Here is a 22,353-nt window from a genome sequence, read left to right as displayed (position 1 = left end):
GCAGAGGGCCTAGGCTGGTCCTGTGCAGTCTCTTTAGCTGTCAGTCCAGAGTCTGTGAGCTACAAGCTGAATTCTTAATGTTGGCTACCGGCCCAGGATGAGCTAGGCCAAAACATCCATCTATGGTTTCTATCCAAGGAAAATGTCACATACGATTTATGAAATTAGAAAATGCTGTGACCACTGACTGGAAAAGGGTTGTTAATGTGCCACTGGGTCCTCACTCCAAACTCTTCTTTTGCTATTCAGTCTTTTCTGGGACTTGAAGTCTGGCAGTCTGCAAGTCCTGTCCTTGGGTGAAAGGCCCCTCTCCTGTTGGTTTGGTCCATGGATCTCTCTGTCTTTGAACCCAAAACATTCACTCTTAGGCAGTAATAACTGTGCTACCGAAACAACTTCCACAGACACTGACCTCAAATGCCAGATATTATGAATGTAATAAATTCAGTGTAATATGAAGGATGAAATCTCTGGAACCACAGACCATCTATGGCCTCAAGGATCAAGGCAGAGTCCTGGGGTGCACTTTTTCCCATCGGGGACCAACACAGAGTATGGTGTGTGTTTCCACAATTCGACTCAGTAATAACTGGGCACTGGGCATGCTCATGAATTCTCACAGCATCATAATTCAATTCTTCCGGCAGCCCCACTATGATAGATATGGTGCTCGCTTTTCTAATATAATAACTCACATGCAGGAGGGCCAATGGCTCTAGTCATGCTGACATCCTCTTCCAAATGCTTCATCTTCTTTGGGATAAGATCTAACTCTGTATGCTAGGCCAGGCTTGAAATCCCTTGAGGAAAAATTCCTACATAGGACCAGTTTAAAATATGATGCCAAGATCCTAACACTCCAAGTGTGTGCTCTCTGCAGCATTTGTCTTGGGTCTTATTCGTCTTTTTGGCTTTTTTGTTTGTTTTTAATCCCAGAGGCCAGTCCAACGGCCTGCACATCGTGAAAATCCAGGGAATGCTGGATTATTTTAAAGCACATTTTTATGACTTCATTTCTAGATCATTGTGTAGCTACTTAAACTTCCTACTTCAGCCTCCTGAGCACTGGGATATGCAAGTATGAGCCACCGTGCCCACTCATAGCTGCTTATTTTAACCTCTCATGAGTCTGCCCCCACCCCCCAGAGCTTGCTGTTCAGAGCATGAGTCATGCATGAGCGTGAAAGTCGCCTGGCAGGCAGCTTGCTGCAAATATCGAGACTCCCAGGTGATCTGTGTGGCACTGAGACCTCAGCATATCTCTGCTATGCGTTCTCTAGGGCAGCTGAGGGTCAGGGACATTCATGCCTTACACCAGCCTTCTCCCCTACCCACCACAGGACCCCTGAAGAATGTAGTTTGGATGTTTCAGTAACAGAAGCAGCTTGCTACCAGTCAGTTTTGCCTAGAAGGTAGGCGCCTCTCATAGACCCAGGAGTAAAAAGTCACAGCTTCCAAAGTCATTGGAGTTAAGGATTCAGTTTGGTAGATGTGGTGGTTTCAATGAAAAAGGTCCCCACAGGCTCATAAAGAGTGGCATTATTTGATATGTGGCCTTGTTGGAGTAGGTATAGCTTGTTGGAAGAAGTGTGTCACTGAGTGTGTGTGTGTGTGTGTGTGTTGGGATTTGGGGTTTCAAATGCTCAAGCCAGGCCCAATGTCTCTCTCTTCCTGCTGCCTTCTGACCCAGATGTGGAACTCTCAGCTGCTTCTCCAGCGCCATGTCTGCCCACACGCCGCCATGCTGACAATGACCTGCCATGACAATAGTGGACTAAATCTCTGAACCCGTGAGCCAGCGCCAACTAAACTCCTTATAAGGGTTCCCGTGGTCATGTTGTCTCTTTACAGCAAATAGAAAACCTAACTAAAGCCAGGCATGGTGGTGTGTACCTTTAATCCCAGCACTCAGGAGGCAGAGGCAGTTCGAGGCCAGCCTGGTCTACAAAGTGAGTTTCAGGACAGCTAGGGCTGTTACACAGAGAAACCCTGTCTCCAAAAACCAGAAAGAAGAAAAAGAAACCCTAACTAAGATAGAAGTTGGTACCAGAAGTGGGGTATTGCTGTGATGGGCCTAACTGAGCTTTTATTTAGAGGAACGTGGAGTTTAGGATTTAGGATTAGAAAGCAGCTGGATGCTTTAAACCAGTAGGAGAACGGAAGGCAGCGGTACTGAGGGTGATTTGGACTGTGGGAGCCTGGCTCGAGAGGTTTCAGAGGAGAAGAATATTAGTGCATGACCTAGAGACTGCCCTTGCGATACTTTATCAAAGAATGTAGCTGCTTTCTGCTCTTGTTTAAAAAAAAAATCTGCCTAAGGCTAAACTGAAAGTTGCGGATTAACACCTTTGGCAGAGAAGATTTCTAGAAAGCCTAGCATCGGTTGCGTTGCTTGGTTATTGGGTGGCCATGCTTATGCAGATCTATAATGAAAAGGAGCAGACTGAGAAAGGAAAATACAAAATGTACAGTTTGAGGAGAAAGAGAAGAACCAGGAAAAAGTTTAAGAAAAAGCCTGGTGCTAAGTGGTATAAAGGAATTGTGAAAGGAAATTAAAGCTTGGTGGTGCATGCTGCTAATCCCAGCACTCGGAGAAAGCAGAGGCAGCTCGATCTCTGCATTTGAGGCCGGTCTGACCTACAGATCAAGTTCCAGGACAGTCAAGCTTAGACAGTGGAGGAAACCACAAAACAAAAAGCTGGTGAGAATGTATTTGAATCAGGTAGCCATGTTCCAGCCCTCCCGCATCCGTCAATATTCAAGAAAATGCCCCACAAACATGCCCTCCCCTGGAATGACTCTAATTTTTATCAAGATAATTAACTAGCAAAGGCAGACCCTGTTCACCTCCTCTCTTCGCTGTGATCTAATTAGCTCCCAATTGGCTCTCCTGCATGCACACACAACACATTGATGCCTCAGCTCTCAGTGCTCTCTTGGTCAACAAGAGCACCATTCTACACAGCCTGTGAGGTTTCCCACACTTACACCCTTCACAGATACACTAAAGGTCACTGTTCCACTGTACACGTTCTTTTAAGTGAAAATGATTTTTTTTTAACCCTAGTAATTTGACCACTGATTTAATGGCTACAACTCCAGAGAGTCTTCACCAAGAATAATTTAGAAAGGCTGCTTGCATCCAAGGGAAGATAGAGACCTACCAAAGTAAGGCAGAAAATTAGTCCCTACAGGATACTATTTAGCTGGAAATTCTTCAAAATCAGCAGAGGGGGGGAAACTGCAATAATTTTATAATAATGGGTTAGTAGCTTTCGTGTGTAATAACTCATGTCAGCTAAAATGGAAACTCAGACCTTTCATAAATGAACTCAGAGAGATTAACTACCACTTAACACAGCCCGTTAATGCAGGTCCTTGAGGACTCCATTAATGTCCATCTGAGTGACACACTGAAAATACAGCCATCAGGGCTTCTCCAAGGGAATTCTGGGAAACAGTGTATCAGTAAATCCTACGAGGAAAAGCACTCATGATGATCCTAACACCCAGGGTGTGTGTTCTGTGACCGGTGCTAAATTTTAAGCTCCCCTGTGAGTGGACTTTGAATCTTTGTGGTGGTTTGAATAGGAATGGCTCCATTGGCTCATGGATTCGAATGCTTGGTCACCAGGGAGTGCCATTATTAGGAGGCATGGCCTTGTTAGAGGAAGTGAGTCATGGACGTGGGCTTTGGGGTTTCAAGTGTTCAAGCCAGGCTCAGCGTCTCTCTTCATGCTGCCTGCTGATTTGGATGTGAACTCCCAGCTACCTCTCCTGCACCACATCTGTTTGCATAGTGCTTCCCACTATGATGATAATGGACAAAACCTCTGCTCTATAAGCCAGCCCCAGCTAAGCGTTTCCCTTTATAAGAGTTGCTGAGGTCATCGTGCCTCTTTCCAGCAACTGAACACTGACTAAGTCTAAGATAACCTTACTAATCTTTTTGTTGTTCTTAATCCCAGTCCAATGACCTCAAAGCCATCCTCAGAGATGGATGAAGGAAGGAATGACAATGAGACACGGCCAGGGCCACTGCAGAGGTATCTTCTCTACAGGAGCGCTACTAGACCAGACTGCCCTCAACCGTCAATCACATGGACCCTGCTTAGCACCGTGTTATCCGTGTAAGCCTCCAACATAAACGCTCACCTTGTACAACTCTGCAGCAGGACTCAGCTCTCTGAAATCACCCCTGCCCCAGGAATTTATGAAGGCTAAAGTTCTTCAGAATGGGTTCCTGAAATCAGTAATAATACCCTCAGAATGGGTTCCTGAAATCAGTAATACCCTCAGAATGGGTTAAATAACAAAACATCAAGTAAAAGTTAGACTTTGCTCAGAATGTGAAGATTTTGCAGCTCAACACTTGTGGTTTCGGGGAACGTCCCTCTGGTTCTACTTTCCTCCGTGAAAACATTCCCAGAGGCTCACTTTCCTGGTTCCATCTCAATGATAGGCATTCAGCAAAGGCATTAAGGATTTGCCACATTTTTCTTCCAGTAATCAGAGATATGTTAAGTTTGCTGTTTTACAAAAGTTTCTGGATTTCTGTCAACGGTTCCACATTCATCTCAACAGAAGTAGCTGACTGCTTTGAAAAAGAATCGACGCAAGGGATGAACTCGGAAAGTGCCAGTAGCAGATAGAGACCTGCAGACTGGTGGTGTGCAAGCAGCAGTGGAGTTTCTCAACAGCAGATGGCTGTCTTAGTTAGGGCACTATTGCTGTGAAGAGACACCATGACCATGGCAGTTCTTACAAAGGAAAATAATTGCAGCTTGCTTACAGTTTAGAGGTTTAGCCCATTATCGCCACGGTGACGTGCAGGCAGACGTGGTGCTATAGAAAGAGCTGAGATTCTTACATCCTGACCCACAGGCAACAGGAAGTGGTCTGTCTCACTGGGTGTAGCTTGAGCAGAGGAGACCTCAAAGACTGCCTCCACAGTGACACATTACCTCCAACAAAGCTGTACCTCCTTATCGTGCCACTCCCTTTGGGGGCCATTTTTTTTTCAAACTATCACAATGGATATTAACACAGAGACCCATAACTGGTCCATGTATAGAGAACAAGAGACTTCAGAGTACTCAGCTATAAATGGATGCCTATATCACACTCTCCCCCTCAGTGATGAAAAGACTATGAGAGCCAAAGGGTGGTGGAGGAGTTTAAGGAAAGGGTATAGACAGAAGTTTCTGACCCGTCTGGCCCCACAGTCACTCAGTCCCAAAGAAACACACAGGGGCTTCTATTAACCATAAACTGTTTGGCCTATTAGTTCAGGCTTATTATTAACTAGCTCTTACAACTTTATTAACCCATAATTCTTGTCTATGTTTAGCCACATGGCTTGGTATCTTTTCTCAGTAAGGCATTATTCTCATCTTGCTTCCTCTGCATCTGGCTGATGACTGTGTTTCTTCCTTTCCTCTTCCCAGGATTCTTTTAGTCTGGTTGCCCCGCCTATACTTCCTGCCTGTCTACTGGACAATGAGCGTTTTATTAAACCAATACAAGTGACAAATCTTTACAGTGTACAAGAGAGTTATTCTATAGGAAGGGTGTTTTCCAAACACAATAGGTTAGATGCATACATGAACTCATGATGATTGTGTCAGTATGCATAAGACCCGTGCAAGTTCAAACAAGACAAAAATCCCAGCATGGGTTTGAGGTGGCAGGGGGAGTGGGCACAAAGCCTCACCCCTAGTGAGGAGCTATTGGTATTTGAATGCTCCTGGGAAATAGGATATAGGACCACACTGGATATAGGACCACAGACTGGGCAGCCCCTCCCCCATAGCTGATTAATATAAACTAGACTGGATACGTTTGTGAAAGACAGAGAGAAAGAATGAAAAAAAGGAAACTCCAGCCTGAGCAAGGAGTGAAGGATGGCGGCATCAACAGGAAGTCCTCTGCATTACTGAGATTGACAGCGTATCATTGCGCTTCGCCTTTGCTGGGTCAAAAATGATGTTTCCCATAAACAAAGGAGATTTTTGTTTCTACTTTTATGATAGGAGACATTGCCAGCTCTTCAGAAGAGCTGCTTGTGAAATTCAAACTACAGACATCTCAGGAGATGGGCTTTGTAAATGTGGGCTTTCTAGGGCTCTGCTTCCCACAGGATGGGAAGGGCTCCTGTGCCCTGTGCAGCCTCGGCATAGGATTCCGGAGTGCAGCGTAGCCCAGGTAGTGCATAAAAGCATCTGGCTGGCTGCAGTTATAAAATCCACACAGAGACGCCCAGAAGGCACGTTCCTGTTAAATGACAGTGAAATTGGAAACCTCTGATCAATTCAAACACACTGCTGGGCTGGGGAGATGGCCCCGTTGGTAAAGATCCTACTGGACAGACAACATAAGGACCTGGGTTTGATTCCTAGCAGGTAGGTGTGATTGATATCAAACTTGTATTCCCAGCACTCAGGAAATCTTTGTGACTCACTGGCCAGCAAATGCCAGGACAATGAGGGGCTCTATCTTCTACTTGAGGGAAGAGATCCGGGTCTCCCAGCAGCTGACCGTCATCTTAAGCTATTTAACCAGTGGCATTGGTAGAGTTTGGCCGTCCATCTCTCATCCCTTATTGATGTTACTCCAAGAAGCTGAGCTTCAGATTGGATATGAGATACTATGCTCCTAGGTTACAGTATCATCTAATAACTAGTTCATCTTTATCGGATGCTGGGTCCTATATTAAGCACTTATATGCATTACCTTTAGTACTTAAGAAAAATGCAGCTTCTAGAATTATTTCTACTTTATACCCAAGTAGTTGAATCCACACCAAGTTAAACTGTTTTCCTGCGGCTACATGATAACCAGAGATGGTAGCAGCTACCTGTTCTAAGAAAGAACATGGCCTGATGTCACAGGATGTCAAGGTCCTCTCTGCGGTTTATTGGCACGTGATCCTGTCCTGGTCAATTCTCTGTTTGGACAGGAGACTTGTGGAGGTGGAACCCCTGCTGCTCCTAGCAGACAGAGTCAAAAGAAAGGAGTGAACCAACCATCATGCCTGTCAGTTGGAGGAAGAGTGAGGGCAGAAAACCCATGTGCTCTCCAGCAGACAGGCGGGAGAGACAGGATTCTGTGGAACACAGGGGAGGAAGGAAGCTGGCAGAACTGACAATGGGTCCCTTAGAAGGAGAGGCATCCTTCATTCAAGTTTTACCTCCCTAAGTGCTGCCCAGGATGGAACCTCCAGGCCATAAATAGATGTGAGAACACACAGCACACACACATGCCCGTCTTTCTGCCCTTCTTGCTCCTCTTTCTGGTGTATGAGAGCATTTTTAACCTTGAAAGAGTTTTGATCCTTCCAACAATCAAATTGTGCCAAAGCCATAGTCTGCTGGACTGCCCCAAGATAAAGGTTGAAGTGTTGGGAGCCTAAAGTGTGACAGCGTCTACAGAAGTTCCCAGTGCCTGGCATGTTACCTTTAGACTTTAGTTCCTGCCTTAAGCCACCTCCCTTGGGGTCTGCCCTGTGGGGCTTAGGACAGCTCAGCCTCAAAGGCACAGAGAGGAGATTGACAGCTGGAGTCTTGAAACACTTGTACTTGGAAAGGCAGTTGTACTGTGGGAACTCCTTCAGCCAACAGCTTCTAAGATACTGACCCACTTTGGGCATGGTCTCATGCACTATATATGTGGACACAAAGCGTACATGGGGTCCCTTGGCTGCTGGATTTGGTTCCAGATCCCCGTGCACAGAGGACTGTGGATTGCTACTCTTTCTGTGAGTTTATTCCCTAATAAATTCTGCGAGTTTAACCACTAATAAATAAACCTTTACGATACTCCATTCTGGGCTAGTGTGGAAATTTTTCATACTGCAACCCAGTTGGGCCTGGTGCATTATCTTTTCCTAGAAATATCTGTGCAGGGAAAGCGGATGACAATCCTTCCAGAGAATGTAAACAGATACTGCTTCCTGTGGAACTCTGCTCTGGCCTGGACCGTGTTTATCACAGCCAGGGAACTCCACGAAGGTGCTAAGACCCTGGCATCATGGCGTGAGCACAGTTGTGGGGGCAATGCTCACAGAAGTACTGTAATGATCCACTTGTTCTCAGTTATGGGATGGCAGCAAAAGTTTTCATTTCCCAGATAAATCTGTTGGACAGACACTGACTGTGAAAGGAGGGGAAACGGGACATTTTTAGTGGGCTAGAATAGTTTCGTGCCCCCGGCGCTGACAGGCAGTTACAGGCGCACTGGGCTAGACCAGGCTGCGGGCTGTTCTGGCAGCTCCTTCTCTGGAGGCAGGAAAGGCGGGGACTTTGCCAGGCCATGTCCAGCCTCGCAGCCCTCACCCCCAGGGGAAATGACCAATCCTCCAATAGCTTTAACTTTAAGCCTTGCGGAGGGTCTCAGTCAATGTAGTCCGGCAGGTGTCTTTCGCACACTGACCACTGGTCAGTATTAGCTGGGTCTGGGTTTGCTGAGGACAGGAGAGTGGAAATGAATGTGAGGGACAGGAAATCCTGGATGCTGAGACATTTGGACTCTCTGCCAACGCAAAGTGCACGCGAGGATGAAGGAGACAGGAGCAAAACAATGTCACACGAGGGATTGAACAGAGGGGATCTAACCGAGGCGTGAGCAGGCCAGCGGTAAGGTGGGATAAGCGGAGACCTGCGCTCATTGCAGGAGGTCTGGTAACAGAAAGGCCTGGAAAGAACCCGACGCGGAGATGGCGACTCATGAAGGTCAGGAGGAGGCGCGAAGACAGCGGGAGAAAGGAAAGGTGAGCAGGCGGAGGTGAGAGACCAAAGGCCGGAGGTCAGAATCCAGGAACTAGAGAATGAAGACGTTCACACGCCTGGAAGGTCAGAGTGTTGCACCAGCCATGGTGGGGAGTACCCAAGCGCAGCGGAGATGGATGAGAACAAAAGTGAGAAAAACTGGCGATTACTGGAGATCGATAAGGACCGCAGCAGAGGTTTGGAGCGGCAGGGGGTGGAGAGGGGGTGGGTACTGCCCGGTGCTCGAGACGGTGATGTTGGACGAGTGTAGATGAAGATGCGGAGGGCATCACGGGATGCGGAGCTGGGCTGGAAGCTGGAGAATTACTGCAGAAAGGCAGGCATGAGTTAGGCTGAGATGAGGTAAGGAAAGACACAACGGACCAGGGCTACATAGAGATAAATAAACCCAGGAGTCACCAAACTACAGACAGGTAAAGATGGCGGTGCGTGGAGGGTTTCCGGCTGAGAGTTGGAACTAGAATGTGTCCGCTCATGGCTGGCGTGCTCGCAAGGTGGCAATAGCCAGGGAAAGGGCACCTTTACTCACGAAACTGGCGCTTTATGCTGAAGCTAAAAGGTGAAGGTTTGTGGCTGAAACCCCAGCACCCAGGAGGCTGAGGCAGGAGGACTGAGCTACAAAGCCCTGAGCTACAGAGTGAAACTCCATCTCCAAAGAAAACCAAGCTGAGAAGTAGATCTACCATCTCGTGCGTACAGATGTCCTTCCGTGCAAACACTGTGTGGCCAATGAGGACGCATGAGGAAGGGTGCCCCAAACACTATAAAATAATAAATAATAATAAAATAACGTGTCTACTTCTTCACAGTCTTTAGCAGGTCTTCATTCTGAAGGAGCTGATTAAAGAACATAAAACACTGTTCGGTTTATCACACAGCCCTGTTGCTGGGCATTCTAGTACGTTCTGCCATTGTTTTTACCATCAGAGTCACAGAAACAGTTTAGACACCATATCCTCTAACGGGATGGAAGTTGTAGCGATGGGCAGGGGTACCACGTGAGCCCTTACATTTCTTTATTTTTCATTTTAGTAACAAACACCACCATCTGTTTTAATCATGCATTTACATAACCGTTTCCCCATATTTCCTAATTTTAAACACTGTTGTGCCCTCTTGACAACTGGGGACTTCTGCAACCTTTGCCCATAAAAATCACAAGTGTTCCTTGCTGCTTTCTTTTTTTGATATTTTAAGTCCCAAGAAAAGTCGTCATTGAGCACTATGATCGCTTCTCAGTCTTCTACCATAATGTGTTGTGCAGACTCGCAATGGAGAAGCTTCAAACGGCTCAGGAAACGGCTAGGATGAGACCACAGACAGGTGGGTAACCCTCAGACGCTACTGCAGAAGCAGGGGTCATATAATTCCAAGAATCTGAGCAACTTGCCATGAGCTAGATGGCATTCTCTGACAGAGAAACTTCTCATTTTTAGACTTTCAGGCCTGGACAAAGGACCTGTGTTTCCTTCAAAGTCAAGGTTATTAGAAAAGGCAGTGGGGACCAAGAGAGAAATCATCCCCACGTGTGGTTATTGCATATTTGAAGTATAGCTGCTAAGATATGGGCTGTGGGTGTCAAATATGTATTAGATTTCACAGATTAAGTGTAAGAACGCAAGTCATCTCATTCATATCTTCAATGTTTTATGCTAAAAATTTAAACCATCATAAAATATTAATCATGCACTAAAATAATCATTTAGACATATTAGGGTTTAATTAGATATATGGTTAAAGTTCATTTTTATGTTTTAAAATATGACTTCCTGACTTGGATAAGCAGTTTTCACATGGCAGCTGGTGGCCATTTCTCAGCTGGCTGGCACTTCCCATGTGGGCCACTAGGAGGCAGTGGTCAGAGCTGAGTTAAAAGTACCGAGGTTTCTCTGGTGCAAACTTTATTAACTAGGAATGGGGAGTGGCTGCCTCTAGGAATGGTCAGACCTGAGCTGCTCGTAGGTAAAGAGTGGGCACTGTGCTCTACACCACAGAAAGAGGCATGGTTTTATAAAGCCAACTGCAGTAACTCCAACGCTGACTCAAGGGAGAACTAGGGTATGGATGAAGAAACTGTAGATCCGGGCACTTACCCTGTATTTGCAACCTTCTTACCCTCTCCTTGATTTCTGCTAATTACTACTGGCCCAGAAGCCCATCAGGGAAGCAGAGGTTAGCTCAGAGCCATCTAAATGCCGAGTAGCCCTGCGGTTTTCTGCATCCCCTTCCTCTGCCACTTAGCAAGCAACCTCTGTGTAATGAGAACAAACTGAGCTGCTTCCTGCAGAAAGCCTATTAGGAGGTCTCCACAAGGCCAAGGCAAGCTCTTACACAGCTTGATACTATGTCATCTGGGGCTGGGGGACTATTTAGAATAAACAAAAGGCAGACTTCCATCCTGGGTCAGTCGCAAGCCTAGGTCAGGGTCACATAGCTCTTGGAGGAGCCTTGGGTTCCTTACCCGTGAGAGGAGATGAAGATGGCCACACCTCTCAGCACAGGCTGTTTTAAGAATTACGTAATGCAGCTATATACACGCACACATACATTACAAATATATTGTATATTTATCACTTGTTGGTCAGAAAGTACTACACAAATGTTAGCTATTAACATGATTTCACCCACTGGATTCTGACACGGCTGCTTCTCCCTATGCGTGGCACTTAGGATCCCATTTCCTCCTCCCACTCACGTTGAAGTCTCACTGGAAGAGCCGCATGGGACATGAAAGGTCCCCAGAAACCTCCAGTCTTACACAGATGTAAAGCCATACTACTGAGCTGGGTGAGAACTGACTTTACCGAGCTGGGGAAAGCCTCACGCCGGTAAGTCAGTAGCCCCTCTCGCTGGAAAGCAGCCATTACCACGTTCTAAAGCGTTCTTTCCTGTAGTGTTAACTCAGGTATAATCACTGAGGAGGTCCGTGGAGACAGACTGGATGGGAGAAGGGCTGGGATTAACATCCTCAGCTTGGTACCCAGAAGGAGGAAAGAGGACAGAACCCTTGTTTGAGAACAGAACTAGGGACAGTGTTCTTAACAAGGTGTTTCACTCTACAGCCAGCACCTCAGCTTGGCTTCTTGGGAAAAAACAAAACCCAGCTCATTGAAAAGATCTCTGAAACTAGTGTTAGAGAAGCCATCTATCTAAGGAGATATCTGTGGGATTTTCCACCCCCTCATCCGAGCCATAAACAAAGCACACAGAGCCACTCCAGTGACGTTCAAACCCGAGTCCTCACAACTTCACACCAAGACTCGGTGTCCACAGAGATGGAATGGAGAGTGGCCTGCAGCTAGCCAGCTGTCGCGGCAACTGGAACTCACCCTTCCCACGGCTTTTAATGTTCATTTTTTAAGATTTATTTTTATTTACATGTATATATCTGTATGAGTATTCTCACACATGTGTGGGTACCCAGAAGAGGGCATCAGATTCTCTGGGCCTGGGGTTACAGGCAGCTAAGTTTTCTTGGCTACGTAACCCTTCCGGTTCTCTGTGACTGACAATCTCTGGACTAATCCCCGAGAGACACCCTGAGAAATACAGCTTTTAACTAATAAGAAATAGAATTAACTGTGACAAAGGTGTGAAACCTATTCATGGCTAGGAGCAGACAACGGAAAAAGGGTTTCTGGAGTTCTCCAGGCCGCTGAGCCAGCAGAAGCCATCCACTTACTTCAGGAGATTGCCCAGGTTGAAAAGGGCACGGTTGTGCTGTGGGTGCAGCTGCAGCGCCCTCTGGTAATACAGCTTCGCTTCGGCTGTGTCCTTTGTCAGCGTCCCAAGGTTGTTCAGCGCACTTGCGTGGCGTGGGTACAGCCTGGAAAATCAAAGTATTAAATTGGACTTCTGACACTGCAAACACGTCACAGCCCAAATGAACCCTGAACTTTTCCTCGTAATGGAATGTCTGTGTTGTATCTAAGGGCCAAGGGCTTTTGCAGTTGAAGGCATCTAAATGAATAGAGCAGAAAGCGACACCTTTGAACTTAGAGGTGTATTAAGTAGACCCCAACACTGCAAGAGTAAATACAATGTCAATTTAGAAGAGTAAACACATTTTAGTCCCTGAGAGGCTGATTACACTCTTCTGCCAAAGAATCTTCTTGCTCTGGGTGGGAACTTCCTGTTGAGGTCACATAGCTACCAACGATCTGAAGTCCCCTCAGGGAGGGATCTTTTCAAATATCTTTGGATCAGAACCTAGTAAGACTGCCCCAATGAAGAAAGGATGGAAGTCACATGTCTCTCCATAAAAAGAAAACTTGGTCTGACTCTCTTTCCCATGCTTCGCTTTCCTTCCACCTGGCTCGATACAGTCCTTAAGATCTTGAGAACTTAAAACAGTCCAGACACAAAAATTAGCATCCATGAAGTGAGACAGTATTTCTAAAATTCAAAAGAAATAAAAAAAAAGCAGCGTGGACTATGTATTAGAAAGCTAAATTATTCACGTTAAGAGAGGGAGGGGGTCAAGTCGATCCTTCATGCGATATGGCAGAACAGCTGCCCAGTCAGCCCTTTCTGACGACCTGGCGTGGACATACCTAGTGGGTTACAGGGCTTGCTCTGTCTGTCACTTATTCATGGAGCTGGCTTTTAATGCAGAAAAGCCAAGCCGAGGCTCAGTCCGGTATGTTCTAGTGCAAATGCATTTTGAAGCAGTTTCCTTATGCATCACCTTATGTAAAAATTCCCTGGGTAGTGTTTTACCATTGAGGAAACCAAGGCTAAAGCAACAGCTCTCTCTCTCTCTCTCTCTCTCTCTCTCTCTCTCTCTCTCTCTCTCTCGCTCTCTCTCTCTCTCTCTCTCTCTCACACACACACACACTCACTCACACACACTCACACACACACATTCACACACACACATTCACACACACACACATTCACACACACACACACCATCCCACACCCAGAGGCACTTGTCTTCCTAGGTGTTAAAAAGGCAAATTATTTCTGTTGATCCATTTGTTTTCCCAAATAATACATGAGTCACCCAACCCTCAGCGAATAAATGAATTGCTGTGGGTTAGAGCTTTTATTTAGCGTATCTCTATTATTTCCTCTGAGCAAGTCACTTAAATTATGACCTAATATGAACCAGCTCTCAGAGGAAGGAGTGAAATCAACGCAACATGTAAAAACGTTGGCTTCAGTGAGACTTATTTACTTCAAACATTGCCTGCTCTCTTAAAATCATCCTGACTGTCAGACCTGAAAGGAACTCCGCACAAACGGTTATCTGCGCTGCTGTTAGCATACCACACACATGCTAGCCACCAGGCTCTCCCAGTATCACAAGTCTCTGTTACTGAGTCCGTTGTGGGATATTTGATCACACTGTGACACTCAGACTGTGTTAACAAAATTAACCTTGAGTCAGGGGGCGGAGCCAGCGACTAGCCGACAAGAATTAGCATAGAGAATGTGGAGGACCCAGGAATACAGATAGAGAGATAGGGGTCTCTGGCCAAAAAGGAAGGTCAGTTGGTTGCTTCTTGGCTTCTCTGATCTAGCAGGTTTTCACCCCAGTATCTGACTCCTGAGTCTTAATTGGTAAACAGAGGAACTCAGATAAAGGCAACATGAGTCCATGCTGGCATCTGTGAGAACCAAAGTTACACTCTTAAATTGTAATTACTGTGCCTAAGAGATCCATGAAACAAGAATGCCTCTAACCTGTAAGTCCTTTGCTCAAAGACAGATAATTCCTGAAACGCTGGAGGCTGTGGTTTACGGGAGGTAACAATCCACAGGCTTTCACTCTCCTAAACAAGTGCATTTGACCCATCTGCACCCAATGTGCTTGACCATATGCCAGCGGGAGGCTCACAGGCAGGAAATGCGTCAGGATGTATATGCTTGCCGCTGATTGGACCCCATGGGAAATGTGGCAAATTATGGGTTTTGCCTTTTTAAGCCCCTGCAAACCCTGACTTGGAGCCATTTTCTGGAAACAGAGACAGACTTGGCCAGAAAATCCATCAACATGACTAGCATCTAATTAAAGCTTGCTTCAAATTTGGTTTTAAATTATGGTGGTGGTCTTATCCCCCTGGCTCTTCTCAGCTTTTTTCACCCCATTCCCTTCCCGAAACGTCTCCAACTCGTGGGTTCCCTTCCCCGGCTTCTCGTTCCTGTACAACCTGACTATTTTGGCTGTGCACTCTCTGGCCCCTCTTCCTTGGTCTCATTTGCCCTCATTCTCTTTGCCTTACTCTCTTGCTCTTCTTCTCTTTCTCTTCTCACGGCCAAGTCCATTCTGCTGGCAACGTTCTGTCTGCTGCTTCCTCTCCCGGCCCTGGACACTTCCAGACGGCTCTGGCTATACTCTCTCTCATATTTGCAATACAGACCTTCCCCTCAACCAGACCTTGGAGCTGACATGTCCTCAGTTTATACAGTTACCTCTTTGAGACGCACACATTGTACGGGAACTAGCGAGAGTCAACAACACTCAGTAGCAGTAGTCTATAAGAAGCAAACTCCTGCTTTATGAGTTACTGTCTGTAAGGTTTGTGTGTGCATATACGTGTACACACATGCGTGTGCATGGGTCTTTGCGAGGAGGACGTTAAGTGCCCTGCTTATTTCTCTGAGTCTCTCACCGAAACTGGAGCCAGGCTGGCAGCCAGCAGTCCCCACTGATCCAGGCTCTACCTGCACAGGGCTGAGGTTACAGGCATAAGTAGTCACACTTGGCTTTTTATGTGGGTGCTGGGATCTGTCCTCAAACACCCCCCATCATCACGCCTGCCCACCAAGAGCTCTGCCCACTATGCCTTCTCTCCAGCCCTGTCTGTAAAGGGCCACAGGTGTAGCTGTTTGGGGCTAAAGTTTGGGCTTGTGAGTTGTTTCACTTGTGTCTTTAAAACTTAAAAGTTAAGAATGTTACACGTTTTTACCCTTTCAGTACCTTACCAGTAATTTTCAAATAACATTGACTTATGTGCTATAGCTTGCGACGCCCTTCCAGAGCACACACACCTAACCAAGTGTCTGATTTTCACGCCACACATTAATTTATTTGAGGTTAACTGCCCTAAGGTTGTTTTTTTTTTTTTTAAATTTTCTACTTCCTGTTGAGAGAAAAAATGGTCACAAAGGAAAACATGACTAGGAAGAATAAATCTCAGTTCACTGGACTGAAGTACACACAGAACAAACTTTCTGCATATTTTACGTGCCCAGTTCCTTCTGTGCCATCAGTTCAATTGTCCTGGCCCCTACTGACACTGGTGGCAGTGTTGATCCCCCAGTCTGCTCCTGGGATCATCTGAAGGGATGACTCACACTTCACCTGCCTCCTGCTTATTTTCAGACACTGAGTTCCTGGTCCCTTTTCACTCAGAGCCTCAGGGGCTTTACCTTTTCCACTACAGAGACCTCAGTGCTGCTGCTGAGGGACTCCGGAGTGAAAACATTTTCTCCCAGCCCTCAAGGAAGTGAGTCACTTGTAAAGGGTTGTGTTGTCCTGATTCCAGAGTGGGAAATCTACTGAACGAACACCTCTCTGCTCTTTTCAATAGCGATGGTTTGCAGGGTGATGAACTTTGGATTGAGCAGCAGAGTGGGACAGAAAACTGGTTCAGGGGGGGAAATACTGGACCAGGGGACAGATGTCAGCAGCGTGGTGCTGGGTATGAGCGTGAGACAGCTGCTTTTCTAAGTTTACGTGTGAACGAATGAGGTAATGGGCGTAAAAACCTCCATCATCACACTGTGCTTTGGGGTCAGATGCAGGACCCCGGGATCACATGCCAGGTGGGGTCCTCACATCAGAAACATTCACTCTCAGACTGGGGAGACAGCTGATAAAGTCTCTTCCTACAGGGATGCTACTGGGATTCCCCAACACTCATGTAAAAGCTGGACGTGGTGTACATGTCTGTAAACTTGGTCTTCTGGGAGCAGAAACAGATGGGTTCCTAAGGCTTACTGGCTGCCTAGTTGATACCATCAGTGAGCCCTGTGTTCAGTGAGAGACTCAAAAAAAAAAAAAAAAAACAAGGTGAAAAGACTGGAAAAAGACACCTTGATTGTAACCCCAGGCCTCTACACTCACCTGAACAGTTGGACACACATGTGCGTGCACACACACACACACACACACACACACACACACACCCCACTCACCCTCTTCGTTGCCTCTAGGGGCCTTTGAAGTCCTCCCATCAGTCAAAATAACATCTATCCTTTCTCCATCACCAGCCCAGTGAACAAACACTTAAACCAGCTCCTATCCGCCTGTTCTTCCTGTACTGCATCTGCTCAGATACTAAGGCTAAGGAGCCACTTCCATTTTGAGAATGCAGAGGTATTATCAGTTCTTCACAACAGAAATAATTGATCTTCACAGGCCCAGTAGCGTTTTTTAGAGCTTTTCCTGTTTTCTCCACACCAAAGACAATTCTGGACCAATTTTAAAGCTATGTCCAAGGTCAGAAGGGTCATTCAAAGTCCAGTGTGTTAGCATCCAGAGGAACCCGGCTGTGCCCCTTGAGGACCTGACAGTGTGTCATGTCCTATGTCAAACCTGTGCGCAGGGCAGGAATTACCCTGTCTCTTTAAAAGGCAAAACTCTGCCAGGCAGCGGTGGTGCACACCTTTAATTCCAGCACTCGGAGGCAGGGGCAGGCAGATCTCTGTGAGTTTGAGGCCAGCCTGGTCTACAAGAGCTAGTTCCAGGACAAGCTCCAAAGCCATCGAGAAACCCTGTCTCGAAAAATTTTTTTAAAAAAGTAAAACTCTGCCTACTTCTCCCTCTTATTCCTCTTCCCTTTCTCTCTCTGCCTCTCTCTCTCTGCCTCTCTCTGCCCCCCCCCTTTTCTCCCCTTCCTCCACTCCCTTTATCTCAATAAAAAACTCCCTACTTAAGTTCTGTCTGTATGGCGTGGGCTCTCACCTGCCGAGGTTTGGACTCTCCTGTCGCCAAGGTCCTCCTTGCATAGAATTATTACACTGTGTGCCTTCTGAGTGATGGGTTCATGTGCTCCTGGGTCCTTGTTGTTATGACATTTCTTATCATGAACATACTGGCTGGTGAGTTAACTCAGAGACAACCGTGGGCAGGAAGACACGTCCATATTCCCCTAATCAACAGCTTTCAGTTGAAGTGATCATGGAGGTAGGAAGGGCACATATTCTGAACATCAGTCTTGACCACTGGGGATCATCACTGGCATGTGATTGGCAGTAGGTAGGCTGTGGAGAATCTGGCAATTCCCAGATCAGCCCTGTGCCAGGATGGGTTATTCTGCCCGCCCATAGCTCTCTGAGAAGCATCACGTACCATGGTGGGACTGTCATTAAGTGTCTGGTGACTGAGATTGTGGGGGCCAGCCATAATAAGCTAAGAATGGGCAAGTCAGCCAAAGAAAGTTCTTTACTTCCAACCATTATCACCTGCCAGAGTAGAACTCCCATCTGTAATTTAATAAGAGGCTTGAGTCTCAGCAGTTTACCCTGAGGCAATACCTGGTTGCAGGAGGAACCACAAGCTGAGATTACCCAACCACCTGCCCAAGAACAGACCATTCAAAGGAAATGCCTAACATTCCAACTGCTGTAGACAGGATCACCTGCCAGTGCACATTCACCAAGACACCCTAGACAAATGTCAGCCCATCAGGGGTCCTGAACCTCAGAAACCCCTCACCCCACCTTTACTACTATAAAAATCCAATTCTAATTGAGCTCAGGGCTCTCTGGTTATTCCAATACATTGTACATGCGGAGAGACCAAGTTTGCAAACTTGATTAAAATAAAGGCTCTTTGCTTTTACATACGGGACTCCGTCTCCTTGTTGGCTTTTGCGGGGACTTAGCGGATTTGGGCACAACAAGATCTTGTGCATCATCGTCACACAGGCTTCTTTTCTACAAGCATTTACTAGGCACCTACAGTGGGCCATCCCCTCAGTCAAAGGCCAAGAGCAGCAAGACAACCTCCCCTTGCTTCCGGGAAACAAGACAGTGAAAATGGAATCAGTGAGCTGTGGGGAGCAGGGAGAACACAGATGACTGGGGTCAGTAACGATGGACGCTGGGGCCTGATGAAGGGGCAAATCAGGGAGAGAAGGGAAGGGCTGCAGTTATACTAAGTTTTAATTACTGTGTTTCAGAGATCTATAAAACAAAAGTGCCTCTAATGTGTAAGCCCCACTTGCCCAAGGACAGGTAACTTCCTGGAATGCTGGGGGCTGTGGTTCAAGTAGGGCAACAAGCCATGTGTTTTCACGTCTATAAACAAGGAGGGTTGCCCCAATAGCACAGGATATGCTTGGCCACACATAGGTAGGACGTCTGTAGACAGGAAGGAAGTCAGGATGTATGTTGGTTACATTGGATGAAGGCAGGAAACACAAAGCCTTGTAGGTTTTGCCTCTGTAGGTGCCGAACATAATTTGGGGCAATTCTTTGAGACCCTGGACTTGGGTCTGGTCAGTGTGTATCTTCCGGGCCAGTAGTTAATAAAGCCTGCTTCAAATTTGTCCTAAAAGTTGTGGTAGTGGTCTCGTTCTCATCCAGTGAGATTATGTGGAGATTTCGGAGAGCTTGTGAGAAAACTCCAAGTAAATAAGGCAAGAGTTTTATAACCTGTTCCTCCATAACATGAATTTGTTCTTGGAATATACCTTTGTGTCCCTCCCGGGTGCAATATGAGGATGGGCTTACTTCAGCTTACCATTGTCTCACCCGTTGTTATTCAGGATATGCTCCAAAGCACAAGTAGTTCTCGTAACTATATACAGCCTAAACTCATGTGACCTTGCCCTTGTGACTGTATACAGTTTGAACGCAAGTGAACTTTGCTCACATGACTTTGTCCAAACCTTAGGATATCCTCAGAATATAAATTATCCAATGCTCTGAATAAAGTTGGCTACTGCATGAGACTTCAGCCCACCTCGTTTTCAGGTTCAGCTCTCCCAGGTTCATACCAGCAAACAGAGTGGCAACAGTATTCTATGGAAAGGAAGGTAGGTTGAAGAACTCAAGGAACCAGAGACAGTTTACCCAGACATGGTGGAAATGGGGAGGCTCTGCAGAGAGGGTATATAGCTGGGTGTGCAATGGTGGGAACAGGCAGACTCTGCAGAGAGGGTGGGTAGCTGGGTGTGCAATGGTAGAAACGGACAGGCTCTGCAGAGAGGGTGGGTAGCTAAGTGTGCAATGGTAGAAACAGCAGACTCAGCAGAGAGGATGGGTAGCTGGGTGTGCAATGGTAGAAATGGGAGGCTCTGCAGAGAGGGTGGGTAGCTGGGTGTGCAATGGTAGGAACGAGCAGGCTCTGCAGAGAGGGTGGGTAGCTGAGTGTGCAATGGTAGAAACAGCAGACTCAGCAGAGAGGATGGGTAGCTGGGTGTGCAATGGTAGAAATGGGAGGCTCTGCAGAGAGGGTGGGTAGCTGGGTGTGCAATGGTAGGAACAAGCACGCTCTGCAGAGAGGGTGGGTAGCTGGGTGTGCAATGGTAGGAACGGACAGACTCAGCAGAGAGGGTGGGTAGCTGAGTGTGCAATGGTAGAAATGGGCAGACTGCAGAGAGGGTGGGTAGCTGAGTATGTAGTGCAAGGGGAAGGATGTAGAAATGCCCTGCAGCCTGCCAAGCATGTGGCTGTCATAGAGGAATGACAGGCAATGCACACATATCTGAGGGCTGAGCAGCACAAAGAGGCAAAGGGAAGCTTTCTGAAAGGAAGTGAATACCCCAAAATAAGAAAGCCTAGTGCAAGAGGGGAGAGGGAGAACTGTTTATTAAGGGTTTATCAGAGGAGGAAGAGTCTAAGGAAATACCAGGGAGACCAACAGCATGGATCACCATGCTCAGAACCAACCAGGTAAAGAAGGGTATCCATGTGAGGACGAGGACAGTCAGCTGCTCCAATGGTCAGGTGGTTCTAAGGCCCATCTGCTGGGAAGCAGCTGGTGACCTTGGAGAGAGCAGCCCCAGGGGTTCCAGGAGGCAGGAGGACACAGAGAAGAGGCTGTGGCTATCTGTGAGATTGTTTCACTTGAGAGGCAAAAAGTCAACAGACCCAACAGCCTACACAGCAGATGAAGAAGAAATAGAGACAGGCTTATGTGAAGGGTTGTTTAACATTGGAGCAACTAAAGAACATTTCCAGAGCAACAGAAAGTGCCCGTGAAGGGCAGTGTGGTAGTTTGAATGTAACTGGCCCCCATAATCTCATAGGGAGTGGCACTATTAGGAGGCTGTGGGAACAGGTTTTGAGGATTCCTATGCTCAGGATACTGCCCTGTGTGTCAGCTGACTTCCCGCTGACTGCAAGATGTGATACTCTCAGCTCTAGTACCACATCTGCCTGCATACTGCCATGCTCCCCACCATGAGGATACTGGACTGAACCTCTGAAAATGTAAGTGAGCCCCCTCAATTAAATGTTTTCTTTATAAGAGTTGCCATAGTCATGGTGTCTCTTCACAGCAATAGAAACTCAAACTGAGACAGACGGTCACAGCAACAGATTTAAAGAAAGGGTTGCAAGTCAGATCATTTCAACACTGGATGTGATAGGATCCTGAGCACAAAATAAGAAAGAAGCAGAGCGGCAGAGATACACAGGAGCATAAAATTCTTGCTGCTCAAGGATAAAGACCAGAGTTTGAGTCTCCAGAACCCATACAGATGCCAAGCACGCATCGAGAGACAGGGAGTCTAGACTAGCTTTGTCCACGAACCCAGGGGTCCCGGCTCAATAAGGTGGACCTTGTCTTAGTTACTTTCCTACTGCTATGATGAGATGCCATGACCAAGGCAAACTATAGAAGAGTTTATTTGGATCTTACGGTTTCAGAGGGTTAGAGTGCACGACAATTCTAATACGGAAGCAGATTGAGGGGCAGGGTGCTGGAGCAGTAGCTGAGAGCTCACATGGGAGGGAGGGAGAGAGAGAGAGAGAGAGAGGACACAAGGTTTTCTGAAGCCTCAAAGCCCACCCACAGTGACACATCTCCATCAAGACCACATCTCCAAATCCTTCCCAAATAGTTCCTCCCACTGGGAATGAAATATTCAAATATCCGAGATTGTGGGGACCATTCTCATTCAAACCATCACAGGCCTCAATTAAGAAAGATTCCAAATATCACCCTTGGACCTTCGCATATGTGCACATGCACCTGTACATGCACAGGTATACATACATGTTGCTTACAATGCACTTCCTGTTTACTTAGGTAATATATCCTTCTGGGGTCCTTGACGAGTTGAAGACAAATAATTAGAGTTTTCCTTAGTTATAATAAAGAATAAATTAGATATGATGTTAAAGTTAAAACCTTCCTTTTCATTTAGACAGAAAAAGGGAGATGATGTGGGATTCCCCTCTGTATGCTGTGAATATGTTTTATTACCATTGGTTAATAAAGAAGTTGCTTCAGCCTATGGTAGGGCAGAAAAAAGCCAGGCAGGAAATTCGAACAGAGTTATATAGAGAGAGTAGGTGGAGTCAGGGAGCCACCATGTAGATGCCAATGGAGAAAGACACAGCCAGAACCTTACCCAGTAAGCCACAGCCTTGAGGCGATACACAG

The 22,353-nt window shown here is 46.6% G+C and overlaps 1 protein-coding gene across 1 annotated transcript in view; it reads right to left on the bottom strand.

Moving 5' to 3' along the window:
* Tmtc1 (transmembrane O-mannosyltransferase targeting cadherins 1) overlaps positions 1–22,353 on the bottom strand; it is a 197,793-nt gene that overhangs the window by 25,298 nt on the left and 150,142 nt on the right. The window contains exon 12 of the mRNA XM_038318662.1: positions 12,469–12,612. Within this exon, the coding sequence (XP_038174590.1) occupies positions 12,469–12,612 (144 nt within the window). The remainder of the gene's footprint in view (positions 1–12,468; positions 12,613–22,353) is intronic.

The sequence above is a fragment of the Arvicola amphibius genome, chromosome 2 (assembly GCF_903992535.2).
Source record: "Arvicola amphibius chromosome 2, mArvAmp1.2, whole genome shotgun sequence".
Taxonomy (NCBI): Eukaryota; Metazoa; Chordata; class Mammalia; order Rodentia; family Cricetidae; genus Arvicola; species Arvicola amphibius.
This window is presented reverse-complemented; position numbering and strand designations above follow the sequence as displayed.